The sequence below is a fragment of the Camelina sativa genome, chromosome 7 (assembly GCF_000633955.1).
Source record: "Camelina sativa cultivar DH55 chromosome 7, Cs, whole genome shotgun sequence".
Classification (NCBI taxonomy): Eukaryota; Viridiplantae; Streptophyta; class Magnoliopsida; order Brassicales; family Brassicaceae; genus Camelina; species Camelina sativa.
The window spans coordinates 32,766,916-32,787,398 of NC_025691.1; the positions used below are offsets into that span (position 1 = coordinate 32,766,916).

The following is a 20,483-nucleotide window of genomic DNA, read 5'->3' on the forward strand; positions in this document are numbered from 1 at the left end:
GGATACACAACTACAGAATCTAGACACAGCCCGCCTTTAGTATGCGTGCAATCAATCTGAGTCATCGAGAACTTAATCTTCGTCGATGAATTTTTCGACTTACTGACCACAAAGTCTCCAGCATGGTGATGACTCCAGTTCCCTGCTTCGGTTAACATGCATTGGGATGAAGAATGTTGACCATCTTCAGTTGAGAGTTGAAACCGAACAGGTTTAATGTTCCAGCCATGAACCTGTTCTGTGTCACAAACCCTCCAACCAAACCGCTTCCCTGGTTTGCCTAGATGAAGCCTGAAGAAAACACTGTACGTTCCAGCTGGGAATGGGAAATCAATTTCTCCATCAACTTGAAACCACCAGATTTGTTGAACATATGCTACTGAAGAGAATCTGCAGGAATCACCAACAAAAATAGGATATCGTCAAATTAAGAATCACAAAAACATTAGCCAAAAGTTTGGATTTTGTATCCAATTCAGCCTTACTACACTTCACAATCATAGCAAACATCAATCAATAATTTTACCAACGAGACAAGAAATCAGAGGAAAGATCAAAACTTTGAACAGAAGAAACAACAACAACAACAACAACAAAAAAAACAAAATTAAATCACATCTGAAAACTATAGCATCACAAAACATTAGGTTTTAAGTTAGGATTTGAATCCATTAACAACCTTAATTCAACTAACAATGTCGCCTTTTTCAATCGTCGCAAACATCATACACTAATTGAACCAACGAATCTAACAAGAACACAGAGGAAATATACAAAACTTTGCACATAAAAGCTTCGAACACCCCACAAACACAAGCATCCATAAGCACATGATGCATGTAATCATCATCAGATCTAATGAAAAAAACTCACCGAGATTCATCATTCGGAAGATGACTCCAGTATCTCCGATCATCAATTCCGGTTATCGATAAACCTTTAGCCGATATGCATAAACAGAGCCCACCGGTTCGTTTATCTACCCAAGCTTTCTGCAGAAAACCATCAAACAAATCGAATCAATTTCTTCTCTAATTTCCTAAAACCGTTAATGGGAATCAGTTAACAAATAAATCCCCAAAAAAAGAAGAACCCTAAAAATTTAACTTGAAGCGAAAGAAATCTATAAGAAAAAAAGGACGAACCTTGTTGCCCTCGTCGAATGAATTAACTCGAGAGAGAAAAGTAAAGATGTCTCTTTTACGCAGATTCTCCGGGAACCCACCGAGGATTTTCTCGAGAATCAATCTATAATCAGGAGGAAGTTTCGATTCCCAGACGAAATCAGCCCAAGAGGCGCCACGAAAAGCTCTGTTCAGCTTCGAGAATCTGCAGATCTCAACCGGATCCAAATTCTTGAGGATCAACGCCACGCAACTTTCAGGCAAATCTCCTAAACCAGGCTTGGTCAGATCTCGATCTCCATAACAAGACGATAAGTTTTTGTGAAACAGAGAGAACCCTGCACCCATTGACGGGGGTTATCTCAAAACCCTTTTGTGATTTGATTGAAGAATCAAACAAGAACAATGAAAAAAACAAAACAAACAGAGAAATCTTCTGAAATTTGGAAACTTTCGTTTTGGGTTTTCTTCTGTGTTGGCGAAGAAATCACAAATCGTAACTCAGAAACAAAGCAAAGAAGAAGAAGAAGGAAAAAGAATGGAGAAGAAAAGAAGGGTTTGGTGGTGACAGACACAAATGGTGTCAGGATTCTGATTTATGGACGGTGACGCAAATGGGAGGGGATATGTGTGTTTATATATATGCTTCAACTCTCGAGTCTCTTATTAAATTAATTGTTAAGTAAATAAAATTATTTATTTTATTTTATTTTGGCTGTCATTATTATTTATGTGCAAATTTTTTGCAGTTTTATTGTTTAACCATGTATTTTTTTTTATTTCTTGTATTTGTTGTCGTATGAAATGAATCTGTTGGATATTGTTTTATCTATTTATTTTTTATCCTAAATTAGAAAAGTATGGGTCATAGATTTGTTTTTCCACATCCATTTGTAATCGATGAGTTGGTCTTGTAAGAATTAGATATATGTACAAGACTAACCATTCGTTTTTATCCAACTAATAAAATGACTAAGCATTTGAATATAGATATATATTATATATATATATTTATATTTTGTAATTTGTACTTAATAAAAATAATAACTTTTATGTGAATATGTCAAAGAGTAAATCTTAGTAATGTTTTTGTTTTCTAATTTGTAGTTTATAAATATCGTATTATAGAATTTAATATATCTTTTTCTATAATGTTGAATATATAAAATTAAAATTAAAATCAATACAATGGAATCTAACATGTATAAAAAATTATGTGAAACTTTTTTTGTAACGTATAAACATTTAGATGTTTGACCATATAAACTTCACACGAGTATCATGCTATAGTTTTAAAAAAATGTATAAATATAATATTATTTAACCAAGTGCGCGCTTTGCAAATTCTATTTTTATTTTATTTAATATAATATCTAAAACTCTATCTAGTTTAAGCATATTTTGCCTTTAAAACGAATAAAAAGTTTAACTAAAATCATTATTTATTTATTAATAAATAATGTAACGATTGTTTTAAATCATAAATATACAAAATTTTCACATGTATTTCGTGAGATAGTACTTTTGCCAACGGATATATTGACGAGATTCGTGTTCCAACAAAACTCTACACGGAATTTTCATGCAAGAGTTTTTGTTCCCGACGCGTTTTTCATGTTAATGTTTCACAAACTCTTGATTAGGTATATTATTTACGTGTAATATATTTTAAATTTTATATGTTTGGTATTCATACATATTATATATGATATTTGGATAAATAATAATAATAATGTTCTTATATATATACGTCAAAATTGTCATGTATATACTGTATATTTTAGCATACATTATTTAATACAATCTTACATTTTTTAAGAATTTTTTATAATGAAATGTGGAAAAGATTTCTAAATCCTTCAAAACTTCACTGAATATTGTTTTGTGATATAGTTTGAAGTCAACATGTTTTAGAATAAAAATAATATCTTGACAATATACAAAAAAAAAATATCATCCTCACAGAATTGAAGAGGTTCCAAGATTAGCACATACAGTAAAACCTCTATAAATTAATAATGTTGGGACTAAGACATTTTATTAATTTATAGTGATATTAATTTATCTATAAATTAATAATTATTATTTTATAGTGTAAATTAATAATTATTAATTTATAGATATATTTTTAATTGTTTATTTTTTAAAAAATTATGAATTGGAACAACTATAGCAAAATAAGATTAAACTTTCGGATGTTATAAATTTTATGGTTTAGGAATTGAACTTGTAATATTTAGAAAGCACTATTTACAATAAATTACAAATATTATAGACAAATTGACTTATACACATGAGACACATAAATTCAAATCTATGAATAATAATATCAATTCTCCTATTTTAATAATCTGTCAAATTATCAAATTGTAAATGATGCATATCTAAAAATTAAAACTTTAAATTTAATTATTTGTATGACATGTTATAAAATATTTTAGAGATATCATTATAGGTTGAAAATACAACATTACAATTGTTCTATAGAATTGAGCTTTAGGAGAAACATACACTATTATATCAGTATATATATATATATATATATAATTTTACATAATTATTAATTTATGATATTATTGGGACCATATTTTATAAGGAGATTTCGAAAAAATTATTGTCTTATTATCTTATCGAATATTGTTAATTTTTGCACTGACCCGACTTAGGACCAGCAAAATTTATTAATTTATAGTGTTTATTAATTTATAGAGTATTAATTTATAGAGGTTTTACTGTATAACTATATAAGTAATAAGATGAAATTAAACAACCCATCCTCATTTTTTAACTAAATTGGATTATTTCATTTCATATAATAATAACACAGTACAAAACATCGCATGGAAGAAAAGAATCTTTCGATATGATGAGATTCCAATAAATTTATAAGACATGATTAATGATAATATTGTGTAGTACAGAAAATCTCTACAAGATTTCATAATTCAATGTGATTGTTTATGAAAACGTGTTTTCGATAAGATAAGATTGTTTTACCGCAATCTGCAGATAATAAAATTTACTGAAAAAGTAATCTAATTATTTATAAGCGACACATAAAAGGAAGGTGAATGACTATTTATTAAATAGTATTTAACATGTGAATTTGTTTTGAATATGCAGAAATCATTTGTGGAAAGCACCATGAGTTAATATAGCTAAAATCACGTGATTTCATATAATTAATATCACCGTGATTTCATATAGCTGAAATTATCACATTTTTAGTCGAACTTGGCAAGAGATTTGTAAATTAAATCTTTCTTAGATTTTTATTTTATTTTTGGGGTTATATACCATTCATAGAAATAAAAGTATAATGTAAATGACGCAGTCCTCATTTATTTATATATTAAAAGTTTGTGTGTTTATAAATTTACTATTTTACAATTACAATAAGTGTAGCTGATAAAACTTCACTAATATAGTAATATTACATCTTAAATTATTATTCTTATTATTCTAATCTCTAATTCTTACAAAAGAATAATTTCTATAAGAATTTGATTTAACCGACTTGTATATCAAAAGTATAATTTGATTTGAGACACATGTACAGTATTCAGATTAAGATACCTCAGATATGCTGAATCAAAACAAATACTAAAACAAACGAAAGAAAGAGGATATGTATGGTAAAGTTGGTAACAAACGCGTCCAAGTCTTATTTGATCGACGGTCAAGGGTCATGGCGCGTGCGAAGTCATTTCGATCTTTTTCTTGAGTACGTACGTATGTACCACTATAATAGTCTAAAGTAATAGTGGTATATGTAAAAGACTAAAGAACCAAGAATTTGAATTGAACATATATATCAATGTTAGTCAATGTATTTGGGTTATTCAGAAACTCTTTTTTTTTTGTTACTTAAACCATAATACCGTAACATCAGAACGAACGATCAGTGTCAACAATACTGCATCTGTGAGACACACATAACAAAAACGTGTAAAGGCTAGTAGCGAATTGGGGTGGTTAGTTTTTCGAACTTTCTAATAATGTATATTCATCATCTTCGTACGTACAATGATAATGTTTTATGAATATAAGAACGGACAGGAAAATTAATGGTTGGAACGTAAGCACGAATTAGAGAATTCCTTGTTTTCTAATTGGTTGGGCAAAGAATCCAAGCAAAAGCACTAATAAGTACTGTCAGCAGTGCACACAAAGACAAAACTCATACATTGTGCTATTAGCTGGCATCTTTGTTGGTTTGATTTAGTCCTGGGCGTTCGGGTATTCGGTTCGGGTTCGGGTATATCCATTCGGGTATCGGGTATTTTGGATATTGAATTTACTATCCATAAGAGAACCGAATCTAATCGGATCGGTTCCGGTTCGGTACTCATTCGGTTCGGGTTGGTTTGGATAGTTGATATAAGAACCGAACCAGAACCGAAAATTTCGGTTATTAATGGGTTTGGTTCTTAAATATACAAACCTACTAAATAACACCCAAAATTATCCGAAACTACAAGTACAATAGTTCAAAAGTTACAATCATTCAAAACAATCCCAACAATAAGAACATGTTATCAGATATCAAGTTTCAAAAGGTAGAAAGAGTTAAAGAGATTAAAGGAGAATAAGGTTTAGAGTTTGAGATTTGAAAAGTAGTAGAATCAAACTGGTAGTTCTTCCATCTGCAACTTCTTTTTTTCTCCTACTGCCTGAAATATATTAGATCACAAAGTCAGAATACATAATAATATACTCGGTTCTTAAAAAGAAGGAATACTAAGAAAGGTACATGAGTCATTGTCGTGTGTTTGTTTAATTGCCTTGTTCTTCACTTGCGAACTGAAACTCTACACAATGAAAAACATATAATCATTAAGCTTTTAAACATTGACAACAAGACAAAAGGCAGACAATTGGTAAACTTAAAATCTGGATGTGTTACCTTTTTCAAGTTGATCTTGCTCTTCAATATCAGCAACCATTTGTGCAAAGTTTTCCACTCCCTTTTCACCTATGTGATGGTCAGCCTTCATCCATTGTTCAGTGCACATCAAGACCTCAATCATGTAATGAGTTAAGCAACTCCTTTGTGGAACAAGAATCTGACCACTAGTGCTAAAAGCAGACTCCGAAGCAACTGAAGAAACTTGCATAGCTAGAATATCTCTAGCTAGTTCAGATAAAACTGGAAACCTTGTTGAATTGAACCTCCACCATGACAACACATCATATTCGGTTCCTAATAAACTGCTCTTTGGATTCTCAACGCTTTCCTTTAAGTATATATCAAGCTCTGTCTTTGTTTCATCATATCCCTCTTCATTAACCAACTTGTTGTAAACAGAAGCCATCCCCTCAGTCCCCACTTTGACTTCAACATCCGCAACATGATAAGCAGGGCGATGTCCTCCAGCAGTTGTCCCACCTTGAGAGGCTGATGATGCAAAACCTGGTGGGTTAGATCGATTTGTATTATACTCCTCAAACAACTTAACCATAACATCAGATACTGACTCACCAAGCCACTTAGATTGCAACGACCCTTTACCATATAGGGTTTCAAAACACAGATTAGCAAACTTCATCTTATTCCTAGGATCAAAGACACTAGCAATAATCAAAAGCCTATTGATATTATCTAAACCATCCCAGTACTTGTCAAATTTCCCTCTCATTGCTTCAGCTTTAACACTTAAATCCAGATCAGCACTCTTACTCACTGTAGTTAGATGATTATCAATATCACAAATCTCACTATAGACTTTATGAGAGCAAACCGTCGTAGATGCTGAAACAACTAATGTAGATTGGTAGAAGACTGTGAGAATATCAATCAATCCATCAACCTTATCCCAATCAGCTTTCAACGGAGGCCCAACTCTCATTTGACCATTATCCATTTCTAGAAAATGATCACTGTAAAGCTTGTCTTCTGCTTCCATCTTGTCAAACCCGTGTCTAAACTTAAGAGCTCTAGTCAACATGAGAAATGTAGAGTTCCATCTAGTTCTGACATCCAAAGTCAAACTACCTCTAGTAATTCTCCCTGAATCTAGCTTATGCTCAAATGATTCAAGCCTATTACCTGAAGCTCTCACATACACCACAGCATTACGAACTGCAGCTACACTCTTACTCATTTCACTGAAACCATCTTTGACAATGAGGTTCAATATATGGGCACAACAACGGACATGCATCATACAACCAGATAATATCAATGCATGAGGACTTATTTCTTGAAACTTCTCCACAAATATCTTAAGAGCATTTGTATTGGCTGTAGCATTATCAACTGTAATTGTGAAGACCCTCTCTATCCCCCATTCTGCCAAACAATCTAGAAGAACATCAGCTATGGTTGCTCCTTTATGGTCCAAAACATGCTTAAACCCGATGATCAACTTTCTCAACCTCCAACAAGAATCAACAAAATGACAAGTAATTACCATGTAGCTTGCTCCTGTGCTTTGTGCGACCCAAATATCAGTAGTGAGAGAAACTCTTTGCTTCTGAGCTACAAGCATTTTCTTCAAGGCATCTTTTTGGCTCACATACATTAGAACAATATCTCGAGTGGCTGTCCTTCTGGAATGTGGCTGGTAAAGTTGAACCCGCCTGCAGAAGTGTCTCCATGCTATACTTTCAATGAAGGCAAGAGGAAGCTCACCTAACACCAACATCTCATTACATGCCTCTCTAAAAACTGCTTCTGTTACTCTGCCCACTTGCATGTTCCCAGTAGAAACTCCACTACCGCTATTCAAATTTTGCTGAGTCGATCTTTGCTTCCAAGCGATGTATGACTTGCATGTTGTAAGATGTTTGGCCAAATTTGAAGTTCCTGAAGTGGTCGCACACTTCAACCCTTGACAACAATAGTTGCACTTGCATCTGTTTCTATTATCTGGCAGCCTTGTAAAATGAGCCCACACCGGAGACCTTGTTTTCATTTCTACTTGGGAAGTAGACCCAGTAGCTCTTGTTTTGGCTTTCCTCTTGCAACCGGTTTCATCATCTTCAACATTTATATAATCCTCCTCACCCTCACCCATAACTTCATCTTCTTCTCCATCCACAAAGTTTTCTTGGCAGGACGAAATAGGCATCTACACAATCGAGATATGCAAACAACAACAAAAAAGTCACTATATGCATCATAACTAATCATAAGTATAGATTTATAATCGAGCCTACGAAAATCTACAAAATTATAAATATATAAACAATAACCTTAATGAATTGAATCTATGAAAATGAGAAACTTTATAAACAATCACGAGTTCACGACATTGAGTGATAATTACCTTGAATACAACCAAAGAATCGACGAAAGAGAAGATCAGATAAGTGAAAACAAAACCAACTCTCTGCCTTCGTTCTTCACTTCTTGTTGTTGTCGGCGCGGCGAAGAGGGAAGCAAGATATTAGGTTTAGGCGTTTAGGATTATTTAGATTACATAATAGATATGTTTATGGTGGGCTTAACGAGATATATTATCAAAATTCCTAATGGGCTTTGGTGTATTGGACTTATACATATATAAATATTAGTGGGCTATTAATGTGATCTGTTATTTTCGGATAACCGAATGGATATCGGGTAATATCCGAACCGAACCGATATCCATGGATATCTAATATACTATCCAATCGGTTATTACCCCTTATCCGAACCCGAACCGAAACCGAAATATTCGGTTCGGTTCGGTTCGGTCCATTCGGTTCCGGTTATCTGCCCAGAACTAGTTTGATTTGCCACTTTTTACTCTTTCTGGTTTTGGTTATAATCTCGGACGAATTGAAGTCTATATATAAATAATAGCCTCAGGACCCTATTAGAAAAATGGGTCAATTTGACATAGAGAATGTTAAACAAATAAAACAACGCCATCTCCTGGTTATCGCCGAAAGTTGCAATTATTTCAACTAAACATATATATTCCACAAGCATTAAGCCTCATGTCATCGGACATAAACATATACTATTATTATAAAGATATTTGTAACATGATACTTGTATTAATAGTGAGAATGCATCGTGTCATGTGACAAAACTTTTCATTCTGTCGACCAGATATTTCTTTTTCTCTCTGTCGACCAGATATTTTATTCGGTTATGTGTGATAAGTTATCACTCATCGTGATAACTCGTAAAATCATATGACGGACAATTATTTTACATCTCGGCTTGACAAGTCGAAAATAGAAATATTGAATGATTAAATACAGAACAAAAGAAACAAAACAGGCTCCATGGATACATTGAATTTAAAAATACAGTAGATAATGCCACCAATTACGCGTAGATAGATATTAGATGGGGAACGTGTACGTGGATGCTGCTGAGAAGTGGAAAACATGGCACGTTTGAATGTACGTGTCACGGACGTGTAATTGTGGATTTTTCCGTGACGATGCAAATTTAGACCCATACGTATCTTAGATCGTATTTTCCAATTATTTTTATAGGTTAGTTGGGTTAGGGCAAATGAACCAAAAACACATATACTTTGATTAATTTAGGCGATGTTTTCAACATTATACACTGATAAAAGCAAATGTTGGCAAGCTCAATATTGGCTGCTCGTGGAATAAAAGTGATGAAAAGCTAGTAAAGGATAGGATGCTGAGTTTTGATTCAGCTAGAGTGCCATAGATTCTAGGCAGGTACTGAGACGTTTTGATGGTTAATTTTTTTTTTTCTTAAAAGTTGCATGGTCAAGCTTATAGTATTATTATATATCATTTTTCTCAATATATGGATTTCGTTTACTAACTATAGTAACATGCAAAATGCATATTGTATAATAAAATGGTGGTTACATATTATAACTACTTAAGAATATTATTTAGTTTTTTATTGTTGTTGAACACCAAGTATTATTTTTTATATAACAGTCAAAACTAATAGATTTGTTTTAGGAATTTGGTTCGAATCATTCATGTTATTGTTGACCACTCGAAAAAAAAAAAGGCAATAAAATTGCTATATATAGAATCATAATATTTAAAATCTCTTCTGATGCTATATTTTTTGGCCGAAAGGTTACGGAATGAATAAGCAATCAACCGCAACCATGGATTTTTTTATATATATAGCTCAAAAACAAAACAAAAATAATAGTAATAAACTTAAATTGTTCAAAATACGATTGGGAAGATGGAATCCACTGTTTATGAAGTGATGTCATGTGCAATCCTTTTCAATAATGTATGATGATCCCATGCTCTTCTTCTAAGTTCTAATTAACTATACAATATACAGTCTTTTTCGGTATTTTGGATAGGCTACACGTAGGTACTAGGTATTCCATTAAAATTCATAATTAAAATATCATGTTCTAGCCGACACAATTTAAGAAACTTATTCTAAATATGAGGATATTTGTAAGCGTACGAAAATCAACATTATATGATTAAAAAAATGATTGATCGTCCAATATATAGATTACTAGATGTTCAAATTTGAGTGATACTGTTATAGTACAATCTTAGTTCCTTTGCTAGCCGCACACAGTCACAAACCTTTATAAACGAACAAAGTCGTGCATACAATTTTTGCGACTCATGATTGTGAGTACGTGCAATTGTTTTAGAATTTTCGACTTGTGACCCAAAAGAAACAAGAACTTTGTAGTATTAGTTTTTAGGTAGGATACTTTTGACGAAATTGAATATCTATGTTTTTTCTTTTGATATAAATTGGTATATGTTTTTATTCGGCACGAAAATGAGTTTGGTAGATATTAATGCCCTCATCAGGTCCTCGACTCCTCGTGTGTGGTATATTCCAAGTTTCGAACACGTAAAAATCTCTATCTCCATTAATTGTCGATTCTTTGATCGATAATGACTATACAACAATTATGTGTCTTTCAGATATGATTATTCATAGTACTATTTTATTTTTATCTACAAACTGTATACATATTTCTCTAACGAATAACATTTTCTTTCTTGTATAACGACCAAAAAATGTAATTCTAATTTATATATTTTATTTTGGGAAACTATAGCTAGTTAATGAAAGATATAAAAGATTATAGCTAGTTAATTTATATCTTATTAATTGATTTAGGTTTATACTTTGTGCACACACACAAAAAAACTGTGTTTTTTTTTTTAGGTGAATTGAATGTTTTACCGACCACACATATAATCTGAAATGTGTTCACCACTCAATAGTGAACTACTTTCCGACCAACCTCATTGTATGGTTCTCCGTCAGCCTTTTCCATACACCAATTGATAAATTATACGTAAGAAAATATCACTAGTCGAAAAGCTTAACGATACCGATTTGTGTTATTTGTTGGTGTTGTTGTTTTCCCTTGTTTCTATTTTGGATAGTGACACACCAAGCGATAAGACTCGAGCTTAGACGACAAAAATATTACAGAACTGACATCATAAACATCAGAAAACAACTGTAAAATTAAATAAATAAGATGAATGATAAGGACATGATCGGCGGACCACAAAGAAGGAGTACGTAGGAGACAAAACCGTGCAACTTGTCCTTTGTTTTTTTTCTTATTGCATAAAACTATGTTCAAGTTGGTACCTTTTTATCATTAAAGTAAATTGTACCTTTTTGCGGTTAGGATTTGAGCAAACTTCTTATTTTCTTAAGTTTTATTTTACAAATTTGATTTAGTTTTCACCTCAAAAACAAGTTCTAATCAAATCTGTTAATGGTGATTGATTTGAAATCACTACTTACTCGACAAATACTTCCGTGCGTCTAAACTAAAAAGAAGAATTACTCAAAAAGATACTAGGGGTAATTATACCAATTAGATTGATATCTACATAGTTTTAATTGTAAACAAAAACTTTGTGTATAGTGATTGATTTGAAGTCATTAGTAGTTATATATACATATATATCCTAAATATAGTCATAATAATTATATCTATATTTTTAACAACAATAATTATATTAATAAAAATCTCTCTCTATATACTATATAGATTAAAATTAAAATTGTACTTATCTGTTTTTCCTATAAAAAATGTCAGTCAAATAATTATAAAGTATAATGGATATTTTTCTTTAGTATATACTATTTAGATACTAAAAAGTGATATATTAATTGACCTATCATTACATAAGAAATAATCAAACCAAGAGTTAGAGATATGAGATTTACTAGAAAGCGATGGGCTTGACTCTCTTACAAGGCCCATATGAACATTCACACTGGTAGATTTTAGTTTCTTAAACATACATTTGTTGTTTCAATTCTAAAGATTTTTTTCCTTAAGAACAAAATTATCAAAGTAAAATATCACTAAACTTTCTAGATTTGCAATAGATATATAAAAAAATTCACTTTATTATTGATTTAAAGAACATTGAAAAGCCTTCCCAGTTACAATGTAAAAGATTTCAAACTAATACAAAATATTTCTTCTAATCCTTACAAATTTTTATAAAAGAATTTAAATACCTACCCACCCAGAAAATGAATGAAAGAATAAAATTCATTTTTCCCCTATTTTTTTTTTTAAAACATTGTCCCCTTTTTTTCTAAAGTCTTTAAAACCCTAAAATTTATATATATTTTTTTAAAAACCCTAACTCCCCATAGTCCAAGCTGAGATCGTATAAAGTGGCTGCTCCGACCACCGTAAAGTAACTCCACCGCTGCTTCCGCCTTCACCTCCGTCGCCGTCTTCATCGCTCCTCTCCACATTGAAAAACCCTTCATTGCCAGATCCGTACATCCTAAGCAACATCTTGCTCTGCAAAACCTCTCTCTCCGAGACTCCAAGACTCCGAAACCCTAACTGCTCCAACATCCTCCTCCAATGACGAAAACCCACATGCCTCTCTTGCCTATGACTTCCTTCACACGCAACTATGTTCCTGATCTCTCTCCCAAACAACATCTCTTCGATTTTGACTCTGATTAAGCTATCCGTAGCAAGATTCGTGTGAATCGCATCGAACATCGCCGAATAGTACTTTAACGAGTTACAAACTCTTGTCTCGAGTTGCTCTGAGTTGTGTTCTGCTTCTTGTTCAGCTAAAACAAGAGCAATTGGGTTCGTGCTTCTGATTAAACCCAAAAAGTCTCTAATCGCTCCTCCAGTTCCATCGTATAGCGTCTTGTGCATCTGCATAACACAGTTTACAGCTACTGATTCGCCTTCTTTGACGTGTAGCATCCATAGTCTAACGTCTTCGAGTCTATCAACTACAGGGTGAAACTCGAACTGAAGATTCATTGCCTCCGCAAATCCATGGAGACGATCTCCGGTTTCGTTTAGCTCAAGTTTGGATTCTCCGATGCCAGTGATCCGAACATGGTGTGGTGGATTTGTTCTTGAAGCTAAGCTTTGGAAGAAGCTAGGCCATTGTAAGCCTTGCTTGATGTCGAAATCGATAATGTGAACTCTCTCTTTGCCTTCAAATGCTCTGAGTAACATCTCGTTGGCTGTGAAATGAATGAACTTTGGAATTGGGGTTACTTGATTCAAGAACCTCAACGCGTTTCCTGATTCATCCTCAACTGTTCTGTCGAATTCACGAGGTGGTGCGATGTGGAAGATGTGAGGCCACATACGAGCCACTCTTAGTGCCAATGCTTCAATGTAGTAAGCTATAAGACGAGTCATTGGTGTTCTTCCTCTAGGAGAAGCGAGGTCACTGGTTCTAGCAATGAAATGGTTAATCGCCGCTATGTTCCTCGATCTGATCGCTTCTAAACTTCCAGTGAGGAGATTAACAAGCTCGAAGTCTCTCTGTAGATCGTTCCTGTGATTGTTGTTGTTGTTGATGTTTCCGCTGGTTCTTTCCTCTGTGCTGCCTCCTCGGTGTGTGTAAGGGTTCCTTGAACCATTTGTAGGCTCTGGTACTCCTCTATGGCTTAAGCTTTGACTCTCTGATGATGCACTTGTTGATGATCCAGAAGCTTCCTTAACTGCTGCAGGACGGCTACTCTCAACGTCTTTATCTCCTATACCAGCTAACTCAGTGATCACCGAATCAATCCAGTTTGTATTACTCGGTAAAGGCTGAGAGATGACTTCACTAGGCACAAAGCAAACCTTTCCTTCATCATCACCATCACCTGAACATGTCAAAGAAAATGGTAATGTTGGAGTAGATGTATTCTGTCCAGTAAAATGATCGAACCAGAAACCACCTTCGTTTTCGCATTTTGTCCTCTTCGCTCTGCTTAAACAAGACTCGTCTTCCTCCGCCAATCTCTTCAAACTCTTCTTCCCTCTGTTGTTGTTGTCGTTGTTCCAAGAAAACCCTTCTCCATTTCCTCTTGTTGTCGCCAAAGGTGGAAGCTTTATGTTCTGCTTAAGCGAACAACCACTGTTCTTGCGCTCGATCGGCTTGGTGTTGTTGTTGGTGTTGTCGAGTGAGATGCTTCGTCCAAGTGGTCGGGTTGAAGGAGTTTCCTTGCGAGTGAAGCTACTACTGCATGGTAAGTCCAATCTCTGTGTGTTCATGGGAAAATGTGCTGATACTGTTGCTGATGTTGCTGCTACTGCTTCACTCCTCAATCTTCGAGTCGGTGACAATAATGATGAACTTGAACAACCTGCCAACATCCTCTACAAAATCTACCCAACCCAAAAAATTTGAGAGATGGTCTAAGTGTGTGTGTGTGTTTTGCACAAACAACAATTGATAGTTTTAAAAAATAGAATCCGATGAACAAAGATTCAAAAATCAAAATCCTTTTTTTTTTCTTTTGGGTTTTTAATGAAATCAAAGTGAATCCTAATATGAAGAAATGAATTGTGACTTAAATATGCAAAAAAAGAATTGAAGAATGAATTGAATTTGAAGCCCCACCCCAAAAACGAATCTCTATATATTCAAGAAAGAATGAAAGAATGATCAGAACTAATCTAAAAAAAACTTTATCTTCAAATCAATCTACCATAAAACAATCATCGGATTCCTTAACTTTTATAGAAAAAAAAAATCTCATCTAGATGACAATGACGACCAACGAGTTCACATCATCACGAACAGAGACTACTACTGAAGAACGACCTCGAAGTTGCTGGATGAACAGACTCGATAGTCTCGGTTCACCATTCCGGTTCGCCATTCCGGTTTGCCAAGTCAAGAAGAAGATCTTTCAGAACATCCAAAACTCTCAAGAACCCCAGATCAAGATCCAAACACTCTAAAAGATTGTTCCTTTCTTCTCTCTGTTTCTCTCTCTCTCACTCACTCACTCACTTTTGGTTTCTCTCTCTCTCTCACTAACTCTCTACAGGGTGGTAAAGGGGTACTATACAGCTTCTACAAATACCATACTTGAGAGAACTTTTTTTTTTGTTTTCTTGTTGGGTCTTCGAGAATTGAAGTTGGCAACTTTTCTTTTCTTTTTACAGTAAATTGTTTTATTTTTTTAGAGAGGGTTGGGCAGAGTGAGTGAGTGAGTGGGTACACGAGGGATCTTAATCTATCTGAGCCGTTGGATCTTCCGAATCTAACGGTAGGAAAATAAGGTGAGGGGGGCTCTAGTGACCGTTTGTAAATTGTCGGAGAAATATGACCGTTGGGAGAGAGGAAGAAGTGTGTTGGGTGTGTACGGACATCAATGAGTTTTGATTGGGAAAGCCAACTACGACTTTTTCTTTTTTTTCTTTTAACTATATATATATACACACACACACGTAAAAGACATTATTATAATAATGTTAATATTTTTTTAAGACAACAAGGCATTATTATTATATTTGTTTTTCTTTTTGTCAACAAGAAATTATTATTACTTTTTAGTCTATGACATGTTCTCATTAAAAAAAAAAAATCATTGTATAACCTTTAGAACTATTATGGGTATTAAATTTTATCTGTCATTAGTAAATTTTGTCAGTTTTTGTGAATATGTTTTACTATTCTTTCTCTATTAGTAAGATTGTGTTTCTTAATGATTTTTTTTAGATTTACTAATCTTTTTCTATTCTTTTATTTTTACCAATAATTTACATGTACTGTTTTTTCTACAGAAAGTATTCTCACATAAATTATGAACAAAATTTAATTTAATTGATAAACAAATATTGTAATGTTTTTTTTTGAAGTTTACCATCTTTTATAACATCTATAAAAAATAAAAACCTTTAAAAACCCGTAACAAAAACAAAAAAAAATCAATTTCATTGAAACTTGTGTAAAAATTGAGTTAACAAAAATGGGTAGTTTCTGGTCTATTGTAACTTTTAATGCTTACACTGTAACAATGTTAGTATATACAACAACAAACACACAGAAAAACAAAAAGTAATGATTTTGTTTAAAGAAAAGACTAGATTTTTACAGTGAAAGTGATATGTGTTAGAAAGAAACAAGATGATTTCCAAAAACAAATCCTCTTGTTTGTTTACGAGGCCAATCTCCTGCAATGTCAAGCAACTTTGTTCTGCACCAAATGTCTGTCGTGGGAATGGTTTCACCTGTTATAACCACATGACATTAGTAATAGAGTTTCAATAAATTGGTGGTAAAAAAAACCAGAAGTATATGGTTCAGTGAAGGTACCAATCTGTAAGTATTACGCTTGATCAATCTACTAACGTCAATGAAGTCCAAAAGCGCCTGCAGTTGAAAACCATTATAAGCATACTGTGTTGTTGACAGGTGAACAGAAACGCATAAGAAAGTACCTGAAGATTGTGGGATTTCATGAACCGGCAGGCAAGGCGGTTTCCACTTGGCATACGTATGACAATGGGTGACAGTATTTTCATCATCCATGGCTGAATCTGGAGGCAATGATGCTTCTTTTTCAGTCAATTGCTTCTCAAGTTCCTTAATGACCACACAAAAAGGAGAAACATAAACACTTGAGTTCTGTTCTTCAACGGTGGGTACTGAATTGAGTTGAAATTAACATTAGAATCCAGGTTTTTTTAAATAACCAACCTGTTTCTCCCACATCCGGCGCTGAGCGTCTACTGAAGGCAAAGGCGTGTGAGGAGCCAGGGTTCCTGATCGGTATCTGCTTTCAGGAACTTGACCAATCATTGTTGCCTCTTGTAAAGTAGACCACTATAAGCACATCAAGGAAGCATATTATTAGCCAACATTAAGCTGATTAGAGTTATTCTGTTCCGTGTGGCACATAGAAATTAAGACAGGAGGATTTGTGAATGCCTCATCTAAATCAGAAGCATTGATCAGACGCGGAGCAGCAGGAAAACCTCTGGACATACTATCTTCATCATCGGGTTTACTGTGGTAGGATGTGTTTCTTGCTTCCACACTAGATTAACATGCAACGAAACACAACCAAAGAGTGTGAAGCTTTGCATGGTAGCAAAAACAAAAATCATTACTCCAAAAGACACGAGTGAAAAAAGATATGGGCATACCCACTACTTGAATATCTCATCTGCCGTTGCTCTACATTGGATCCCTCATAACCTTCAGATCTTAATTCTCCAATCCTACTAGCTTTCTCACGCAACTGTTTCTCTTTCTCGGCTGTCTGCGATATTTCGAGTTAGATATGAACAAAGTAAACACAAAACGCACGGCTAGAGAAAAGAAGAACAAACCTCCAAGGACAGAGAGATAGCATGAGCAAGGTAGGGATCTTGTAGGTGAGACTTTCTATGTCCAGCAAGAGCGTCTTGTCCTCCCTATAGCAATCCCATTGCACAAGACACTTTGCTTAGATACTATGGATACTCGGTAGAATCTCTCAATCATAACTCCAAAAACTGAGCTATCTTTTTTCCTCAAAGCATAATACCTTTATTCCCTCTTCAAGATCATTGATGGCGTGTAGCGAAGTGTGGATGGGTGGTACACTTGGTGTATGTACATGACGTGCAAATGGCTCATATCCAAAAAACTCAGCTGCATCTTCCTCGAAACGAATTACCTTCATTTCTTCTTCAAGACCATCAAATTCGTGAAGCAAAATGTTGCTGGGGAGAACTCTTGGTGTATGGCCACGGCGTCCAAATGCATCATACCTCATTTCTAATGGAGCTTCCACTAAATCTCGTGGCCCTGTTGTACGACCAACTAGATAGTTGCTAGAAATTGCGCTGAGATCATCAGCAAAAGAAATAATCCTTCTACTAGAATCAGTAAGGTGTTCCCTAGGAAAATTTTCTTCTTGTACTGGTGGAATCGACTCGTCTTCAGACTCTGGACTAGAACATCCACTCGCACTAGCCAAGAACGAAACAAATAAACAAAGATTTCAAAAGCAATCTTATTGTGATCACTACATCAATAAGATCCAGAGATATACAAGAAAGCTTCAAAAGTGTTAAAGGTGATTACATGTTTGCACAATCTTCTAAACGGTAATGCGCATCAAGAGCTGCATTGAGATTCCCTCCACTTTGCTGATCACAAAAACCAAAAACAAAAAAACTCACAGAAATCAGAAATCTTGGACTCAGTTACGTTAACCCAATTGAAAGAAAGCTACGATTCCGTAACTCCCAGAAAACCCCAATTGAGAGAAACTCCGATTCCGTAAAACCCCAAAAAACCCTAATTAAGGAACAATCGAAAGAAAGCTCCGATTTCGTAAATCCCAGAAAACCCCCATTGGGAGAAAACTCCGATTCCGTAAATCCCCAAAAACCCTAATTAAAGAACAATCGATGAATGAGGAGAAATAGAGAAATGAACCAGGATTTTATGAGCAGCATATTCTTCTTCAGTGCGTCTGATTCTCGCGAAGGTAAGGATCATCAGTGAATCAAGACTCGCCATTGATGAACCAGCGAAGATATCTTCTTCCTCCATCTTGGGAAGAGAGAGAAACAGAGAGGGAGTGAAATACAACGGGTACTTTTATTCGCAATCTGTGATATGTAAAAAAAAACTAATGGGCTTTATTAACGAATTTAATGGGCTTTTTAATAAAGACCTAATATGGGGATAGCCGGAGGGGTAAACCGAACACCAAAACGAAATATTTAAACCAAAACCGAACCGGAATTTATTTGAAGATTCTTAGAGATATATTTTAGAATCAAATGGTAATGAATTCATGACTTTTTTATATATATCTAAACATCTTAATATACAGATTTTTTTTCTTTTCATTTATTAATATTTGAACTTTTTGGGTTTAACATATTATAAATTTGCCTTTATGTGTTTACATAAATATTTTATCCTATATTTATCTTGATTTTACAATTTTTTCTTTTTTGAATATGAATATCCATAAATATTTTGTTTATACAAATTTAATAGAAAAATTAATACTTTTATCTTTTTACAAATTATTAAAAACTTTAAAGTTGGCAGATTGATTGTCTCTAAAAAAACTTCTCAACACATTAGACATGTTATATCACAATTTGTGAATCGTGATTCTCTGCTACATAAAATGTTTCAATTTTGTAGATCTTAGAATCTACTTTTCTAAAACTTTTGGGAAATTGATTATGGTGAATACACTTTGATATATTTGTTGAACTTGCTAATCAAGTGTTATATATGTGTACATAAGGGTGTGTGTACTGAACCCCTTACGCATCATCACGATTCTCTCTAGCTTGCTCTTATTCTTATTAGTAAAAACTAGTATAAAATAATACTAACTTTGTTATTAAGTTTTTTTTCTTTCTTCGTATGGACACTTTATTTAAGGAGATAAACTCTAAAGCTAATAAAGCTAGGACGAATGTGGACTATTTTTATACAGCTTACATGAAAGCCACTAACTCGGATTTGGCAGATGAAGCATTCTTAACCGTTACTAATCCGATCATCTCACATATGGGGAATATCATCAATACAACAAAACACATTGCATATTGCTTACAAGTTCTACGAAACACAAATTCAGGCCTAAATTTTCTTCGAAATCTTAATGCGATCGATGAGATGGCAGTTGATGTTTGGGAAAAATCAAAAGTTGCACTGAATGTAATGCGGAAAGCAATTATTGATGCAAAAGAGAGAAAAAAAAAAGCAAGAGAAGAAGCAATAAAAGAAGATGAAGCGCAAAAACGAGCAAGACATGAAGAAAGCAAGGAACGAACCAAGAGAGTGCAGTTTACACTACTATCGTAGTTGAGTTAATATGCATACTAGTATTTAGCAAAGCAAAGCATGATATATGTTCCCAATGTTAGCTTCAAAACTAAAAACATTTGATTGTTTTTTTTAAGAAAGAAAGACATATTAAAACCCCCATTAAAAAATCATAATATATGAAAAATGATTATTTATTTTTACATTGAAGAGTTGTTCTTCAAACAAACACCAAACGAAACCGAAATACATCAAACCAAACCGAAACAAAGAAGTGCATCAAACCGAAACATAGAAGTGCATCAAGCGAAAGCCAAAACCGAAATACATTAAATAAAATATTAGATGCATGCAATCCTCGGAAGAATTATAATAGATTGAAAAAATGTTTTGAAA

General features: G+C 33.8%; 4 protein-coding genes across 4 annotated transcripts; 1 reads left to right on the forward strand and 3 right to left on the reverse strand.

Annotated features, from left to right (window-relative positions):
- On the reverse strand, nucleotides 6–1,739 carry LOC104703924 (F-box protein PP2-A11-like; the record flags this gene model as incomplete). The annotated part of the gene is made up of 3 exons (XM_019228121.1): nucleotides 1,146–1,739; nucleotides 874–992; nucleotides 6–390 (listed from the first exon to the last, which is right to left on the reverse strand). Coding segments are annotated over exons 1-3 (831 nt in total), but the record flags the coding sequence as incomplete, so codon positions are not given.
- Nucleotides 12,597–15,464, reverse strand: LOC104703925 (scarecrow-like protein 28). The gene is made up of 2 exons (XM_010420016.2): nucleotides 14,245–15,464; nucleotides 12,597–14,169 (listed from the first exon to the last, which is right to left on the reverse strand). Exons 1-2 carry the CDS (start codon nucleotides 14,660–14,662, stop codon nucleotides 12,671–12,673), a joined length of 1,917 nt encoding a protein of 638 aa, XP_010418318.1. The 5' UTR covers nucleotides 14,663–15,464; the 3' UTR covers nucleotides 12,597–12,670.
- On the reverse strand, nucleotides 16,247–18,866 carry LOC104703926. The gene is made up of 10 exons (XM_010420018.2): nucleotides 18,729–18,866; nucleotides 18,372–18,436; nucleotides 17,830–18,256; nucleotides 17,633–17,716; nucleotides 17,447–17,562; nucleotides 17,229–17,337; nucleotides 16,998–17,123; nucleotides 16,739–16,883; nucleotides 16,614–16,670; nucleotides 16,247–16,528 (listed from the first exon to the last, which is right to left on the reverse strand). Exons 1-9 carry the CDS (start codon nucleotides 18,843–18,845, stop codon nucleotides 16,651–16,653), a joined length of 1,209 nt encoding a protein of 402 aa, XP_010418320.1. The 5' UTR covers nucleotides 18,846–18,866; the 3' UTR covers nucleotides 16,247–16,528; nucleotides 16,614–16,650.
- LOC104703927 lies at nucleotides 19,424–20,175 on the forward strand. Its single transcript, XM_010420019.2, has one exon. It carries the CDS (start codon nucleotides 19,683–19,685, stop codon nucleotides 20,124–20,126), a length of 444 nt encoding a protein of 147 aa, XP_010418321.1. The 5' UTR covers nucleotides 19,424–19,682; the 3' UTR covers nucleotides 20,127–20,175.